Raw genomic sequence first — 6,670 nt, 5'->3', positions numbered from 1 at the left:
TGCAACAGAGGGAAGGGCAGAAGGTGTGGCCCTGGAGAGAGCCGGGGGAGTGAGGATGGGGCGGCTGGGATCCTGGGGCCCAGACTCCAGCCACTGCCCTCGAGGGAGGGGGGCAGACAAGGGACCCACCCAATGTACCAGTGGCACAGGTCACTCTGCTACACGCCTGGTCTTGACCCTGGCTGCACCTGAACAGCCACGGGAGCTGTTAAACCTGGGAGCAGGCCTGGGCCCGAGATCCCCCTGCCACAGGCCAGCGATGCCTGGGTGCCGGGCTTCCAAGGGTCCAGGACATCGGCACGGGCCTCAGGCTGAGGCACAGGGCTCTGTACTCCACGCAGGGTGGGTCCCACCATCGCGACACTGAATTCTTCCGGCAGCTGGGCAGATTCCTGGTACCAACACGGCTGATGTGCAGCTGAAGCGAACAGGCCGCTCTGTGGGGCAGGCAGAAGGGGATGTGGGGGGACCCTAAATGCGACCTTCAGGGTCCCGGCGTGCTCTGTCCCCAAGACAGATCTGAGGGGACATTCTCCCAGAACAACCTGGGGCCCTCCATTTATTCAGCCAGCCGCGCCTCCGATCCCTCGGGCAGCGTGACAAAGCCGCGCTTTCCCTCCCCATTACATTGCTCCTAGTCAGGGTGTTGAAGGCTTAATTCTCCAGAAGAGTCCGGAAGGGCACAGCGTTTCCATACTTACAGAGGGGCCCAGGTTTCAGGGTCTGGGAAATCCTTCCCTGAACACGGAGCAGAAGACATCCCAAGGGAAGCACGGGCTTGCCGTGACGCGAGCTTTCGCACCCACCTTGCCCAATTCAGCTGTCTACAGCCGGGCAAAGGATGGACTGCAGGGTAAGCAGAGGGAAGGTCGTTTCTAGAGCCTGGCAGGCCACGGGAGGCTAGCACGGCGGGATATGCTCTGCACTGAAAACATACACACCAGGCAGTGAGAAACCAGTGCTTCTGAGTGCCCCGTGTGTCCCACACAGCAAAGCGACACTAACTGTAAGCCCCACTCCAGCCACTTGAGCGTCATCCTAGTGCCTCAGCTCACGCCCTTCGGCTGTAAGGAGCTGCAGGACACGCTGCTCAGGAGCCAGAGCAGGAAGCGCATCTGGGCTCAGAGGCCTGGAGCCGCAGCTCCTTGGGCAGAGTGGCTGAGGGGTCAGCTTCTGAAGGAGATTCAGCCACAACCCCGAGCCTCTGAGGCTCATCCACCAGCCAAGCGGGGAGGCTGAGGCAGAGAGGCAGCATGGCTTCTGGCCGCCAGGGCACAGAGCGGCCAGAATTGCCAGTGAGATGTACGAACTCAGGTGGGACGAGCTATGCGGACACCGGCGCTTTCTAGCTCATCACGTTCCTGTCCCCAGTAACGTCGCAAGCCACAAAACCGTGCACAGAGTGTACTGTTTAACTTCCCCCTGCTCCCCTGGCGTCCTGATTAAGGCCCCTACAAGAGACCAGTCCTTTGCTCCTAGGAATCTGTCCACCCACAGAATGACGGGAAGCGTTAACACTCATGTACTTGGACATAAACCCCAGACTTTAACTAGACTGCTGCTTTTTCAACTGTACATTAATGTGCTGTGGTGAAGGCAAGTAAAATCAAATATGAGGCTTTCACACTAACTGTTGTGCTTATTCAACTTTATTGTACTTAAAAATCTGAGAATTTTAAAACATATTATCCATACAAACACCTGAGGCTTGTTCAACTGGGCACAGCATCTTCATACAGTTTGAAAAAAAGACCAAGTTTAAATTAGAATTTTGTCTTCTAACACAAAAAGAATAACATCACAAGAACACTTTAAATAATTGCATTCATGTATAAAGTATATTTGGTTTTCTAGAAAAAGAAAATATACATTCTTGCCCCTGGTGTATGTTTTGTTGGCATTTACAACAAATGGCTAATATTTTTAGCACAGATTTTCGTAGCTTATAAACATTACAGCATAGTTACACAAAGTAATAATAATAAACATATAGCACCTTTTCCCCTTTAAAGTTCTAAAACTTTAAAGTTTCTTTTTGAAAATAAAGCCTAAAGTGATGTTAGAATTAATACATCTTCAAAATGTATCAGAATAAATGGCTCAGAATGAAGCATATTAAGTAGAAACATTGCATAGGACAGAGAACTTCCCTGTATGGAAACCAATCTATGGATTGTTTCTTATCCCCTGAAGACTAAGCTGAGAGGAACTAATGATAGCAAATGGTGCACCTATTTTTTACAGAATAAAAACATCTACCTATATAAATAATCATTATCTCTGTAGCAGTGCAAAGTAAAATATTAAACTCAAAAAGACAGATTTACTTGCTTGTATACCTACAGGTATAGAATAATATATAATTATGGTAAAGCATCCATATGAGGAATAAACACAGACAATAAAATATTTATCTTTTTAAAATTTGGGCTTAGGTCTCTTCATATAGAGATGTCACAACTGAATGTCTGGTTAAATGTCTAATCTAAAGTTTTCAGATACAGGTATTTCACTGAAAAAAATTTAATCAGACTCCAAACCATACTTGTAGTATAATATCTCCTGCATAAAACAACCATTCTATCCTATAATTGTTCAAGGTTCATCAAAAACTAAGAACACTTTATGAAAATTAGTAAGCTTGTTTTTCTTTAAATATGAACAAATACAACATACAGAAAAATAATAACAAAAGGAAAATAATTTATATGCCTATTCCCTTTGTGGAAACTGGTAAAACACAAAGAGAGCATTGCTGTAAGAGACAGAAAATATTTGAGAAAGAGATGCTACAGCTGTATCTTTAAATTCTCTTCTAAAGAAAACTTATCCTGAATTTCATTTGAGAAGTTGTCAGTCCCTGATACTCTCCCCTTTGTGATTTAGCTGTTTTTTTTCTACATATAAATATTAACCAAAATCAAAGGTGTTTCTGTTTCCAGCACAAAGTACTCTTGAAAACTGTATAATAAAACAATAGAATGTAATATAATAAAAAGACATAAAGAACTGCCAATTTGGATATGCTATTACTAACATGTTAAATGGTTTCTAAAGTAGCCTGGACTGTGATGTAGTTCTGCAGTTCTGGGTGTAATATATTTTTAGAGGAACTGTCTGCGAAAAAACTAAGAGAATTAAGATACTTAAAGTTATCAGGACAACTAAGAATTATGTCCAATCTAAGGTTATACGTTTTTTTTCAATTTTATTTTCCTTCTTTAAGTTTCTCAATGTAGTAACATATCTTTAATGTTGGCCCAAGCTTCAGCCCCATATACTTCATCATGACCTCACTTTTGAGTAGTAGCAGAGCCTGCCCATCAATTTCCTACAGAGAGAAAGAAATGATAATTAATAATGCTTTCATATTTTGTCAAGTTATTTATATGTAAGAACATGTAAAATAGCTGTACATTCCTGATATATATACTCTGAAAATACACTTATGTCCTGAAAACTAACTGATACAGTGAAGCATCATTTGTAATTTCTAAATTCACTTTAAATTTTACTAAAAGGAAATTAAACCCAGTAGCTTAAGCATCAAGCTATCTAATTTTAAATACTGCGTGTTAGATAAAGTACTATATACAACTAGAACAAAGAGTGGAAAACTATAAATTGAAAAAAATGAACTTCAGACAGTCATTAATGTTCTTAGCTAGGCTGGGAATATGAGTGCATCAGCATCAATGCAAACTGTAAATGTGCTATACATATATACAGTGTTGTCTATGTTGAGAGCTAATCAGCCAGCTGAAGCTAATTAGATGCCAGAAGTAATTACTGATTTTCTTACATTACAGAAAAAGATACATCAGATTTTTGCCATCAATTTGTTAGAAATGACTAAAAACATATTACTTAATAGACACAAGGAATCCTCCTAAAATTTATTTCCTTAATTAACCAACTTACATTGTGGAAGCATATTATTTGGTATTCATGAGTTCCTATTTAAAATAAAGCTGTACTTAACTTACATAGTTGCTGGACTCATCGGGTGTCATTAACAAGGAGGACACCCTGTCACAGCTTGCGGTCACCCCCCTCCCACTCACATCCTGTGGCCCAGCAGGGAGCAGGTGGGAAGGAGGATCCTTGTAGCTGCTGTTACAAGGAGAAGACACCCGAGAGTGGCTATGCCGAATCACCTTCTCTTGAGAACTTGAAGGCTTACAGGATTTTAGGTATGCAGGCAGGCACCCGCTTAAAGCACAGATCCAGCCTCCACCATTTAAGGATCTAGCCCTGGGAAAAGCAACGTTTCTCACAAATGGAAAAATCAGGTGGTAGGGCTCCCCCACCATCCACACTAATGAGCACCCAACTGAAGGGCCTGTGCACAGGTCATTCAAAGACATTACAGCAGGAAAACCAGATCAAAAGATGCACTGGTCCCTCCAACATTACATGTTCCCTGAAGCTGTCAGCGAGGAGGCCTGATATCTGAGGATCTTTTTGTTTCAGGAACAGGATCACTTCTTCCACGGACCAAGATTCAGGGTCATCAGATAAGCTTCGTTGTAGCATATCCGAGCCAGCGCTAACTGGTGCACCTGTAGCTTCAAAGGGGGGGGAAAGGAAGACAAATCAAACCTGACCTGATCATTATCCTGAAAGAAGAGATGTTAGGTAGGGAGCAATGGTCTCTTTCCTGAACCTTCAGGACCAGGAGTCCGTGTGAACCCAGTGGAAGCCTAGGTGAGGACAGCCTGAGGACGGCTACCCAAGAGCATCCCCTCTGACCTTCTGCAAACAACAAGACCAGCTTCAGAAGGTACCTCACAGCTTCAAAGATCATAAAACCGACTGAGCAGTCCGGGGCCTCTTGGCACACAGGCAAATCCAGCAAAAGACCTGATCCGTGGGCGAAATTGGGCTAATCTAAGCTAACCTACTACTCACTACTTATTTCAATGAATTTCTCTCAATCTCTCTCCTCTGCTTGGTCCAGATTATGGTTTTTACTAGCAAAATAGAATGGAACTCCCCAAAATGTAGTTTTACAACTGCTTACATTTATTCACTTCAATCAATGAATTTCAAAAATCCCATTATCTTTGAGAACCAAATTAGTTTTTTTACTGGATCACTCCCAGGTATTTAACATGGATTATTTCTTGCCCCACTTTATGTTTTGAATTCCTGTCTCTTAAGGCTTAAGTGCTTTTCTGAAGTTTGAAGAAAACAAGGTTATTGTGCTTAGCTATCTTAGAAGTAACTTTAATATTACATTGATGACCTCTTTCAAGGGGAACTGCAGTGCAACAGATACCTTGGTTGAAGGTTGTCTGATACAGAAATGGCTGAGACAGGAGACAACCCAAGTGCTCAGACCTCACAAAGTGTTAGGTGTGCCGTTCGAGGTGTGCTGAAACTGCTTTGTGTCTAAACAGGTATCCATTACTCCACCGCAGCACTTGACCCTCTACAGTTAGCGCGGGATAACCAAAGAGAGTTTTGCAGTTCACTAGGAAGATCTGTTTCTCTAGCCAGGGACTGTCGGCACAAACTTGATCTTTGTTACGTGTGAGCTGGCCAGAGGTGTACTTTTTCTTTTGTATCTCTGGCCATTTCAGGAGCATTTTGAGTATTTACCGAGGGACGGGCAAAGAAAAACAGAAGATTAAAAAACTCACAGTGGGGTCACTATGAGTATTAGTGGAGAAGAGGCATGTCAGGTGATTAGCACAGTGCCTGGCATGTAATACACACTCAGTGAATGTTAGTTATCACTATGAGTATCCCCCAAACCAGCCCTCAAAATAGAAAACAAACAGCTTCCACGAGCTTATATCAAGAATCTTGAGAACTACAGGTTAAGCAGTGCTACATGTCACGGGTAACATCTCATCCTCCCCGAAGGTGGGTGGGATGCCAAAATATGACGCATGTGGTTTGAGGTTCGTATCCTTTAAAGTTTGGTCAGTCATCATCTCAGGGTTCTGTGCCACACGGGGCTCACCTTGGGCCGGCTGGGCTGCAGACACCGCTGTGGGAGAGTCGGCAGATGGGGAGAGACTATTGGTGCTGTGGGCCCCATGGCCGGGAGAGCAGGGCCCGGAGCAGGTGCCCTCTGGTGTATCATCCGGGCATAGACACGAATGATAGGAATCAGCGGTAATGTCGGAGGGAGCGGGGCTGCTCTGGTTTGAACGCAGCAGCCACTTCCGCTCCCACTCCACTTCCTCCTGCTCCTCCTGTGTGTCTTTAAGCTCCAGGTGGATCACCCCTAGATCCTGCTCACAGAACCCACTGGAGCGGAAATATGTTCCCACAATGCTGCTAATGAAATCATTTTCCTGCCTTCTTACTGGCAAAACGTGGCAACAACTTTGAGGGTAAGAATCTCCATTGTTAGATTCCCTTCTCTTCAGTTTCATCTTTTTGGAAAGCGGGCCATTAGAACATGTGTATGCATCTTGAGGTGACTTCTGAAATGACACAAAGCCAGCATAAAAAACCAACTGTGAATGAGTAGAAAAGGAAATAACATAAATAGTAAACGTATTATAACTTATTTTCCATGAAGCATTGCTTTATATTATGAAAGACTGATACTCTATTTTGATTAGTTTTATCCCTCCTCAATGTGATCTTTTAAGATCCTTTTCTATAGTAAGTTTACAAACAAAGAAATACCCATTGCCATACATTTCTCAAA

General features: G+C 43.4%; 1 protein-coding gene across 2 annotated transcripts; it reads right to left on the bottom strand.

Moving 5' to 3' along the window:
• Window positions 1–1,639: 1,639 nt before the first annotated feature.
• Window positions 1,640–6,572, bottom strand: LOC130681922 (sex comb on midleg-like protein 1). 2 transcript variants are annotated; one of them, XM_057495774.1, is made up of 3 exons: window positions 5,972–6,572; window positions 4,417–4,568; window positions 1,640–3,331 (listed from the first exon to the last, which is right to left on the bottom strand). In XM_057495774.1, the coding sequence occupies exons 1-3, from the start codon at window positions 6,387–6,389 to the stop codon at window positions 3,209–3,211; spliced, it is 693 nt and encodes a 230-aa protein (XP_057351757.1). In that variant the 5' UTR covers window positions 6,390–6,572; the 3' UTR covers window positions 1,640–3,208. The 2 variants fall into 2 exon arrangements, with proteins under 2 accessions (XP_057351757.1, XP_057351758.1); XM_057495775.1 differs by having other exon boundaries at window positions 4,417–4,562.
• Window positions 6,573–6,670: the final 98 nt, after the last annotated feature.

Source organism: Manis pentadactyla, chromosome X (assembly GCF_030020395.1).
Source record: "Manis pentadactyla isolate mManPen7 chromosome X, mManPen7.hap1, whole genome shotgun sequence".
In the NCBI taxonomy this organism is placed as follows: Eukaryota; Metazoa; Chordata; class Mammalia; order Pholidota; family Manidae; genus Manis; species Manis pentadactyla.
This window is presented reverse-complemented; position numbering and strand designations above follow the sequence as displayed.

Bases quoted from the DNA above. Each gene is read 5' to 3' on its own strand.
- LOC130681922 (XM_057495774.1), bottom strand. From the start codon at position 6,389: ATGAAACTGAAGAGAAGGGAATCTAACAATGGAGATTCTTACCCTCAA. The intron at 4,569-5,971 runs GTGAGCCCCGTG...CCCCCTTTGAAG, and splicing joins TGCAGCCCAGCCGGCCCAAG to CTACAGGTGCACCAGTTAGC. The intron at 3,332-4,416 runs GTAATGTTGGAG...TTCTCTCTGTAG, and splicing joins CTGACAGCTTCAGGGAACAT to GAAATTGATGGGCAGGCTCT.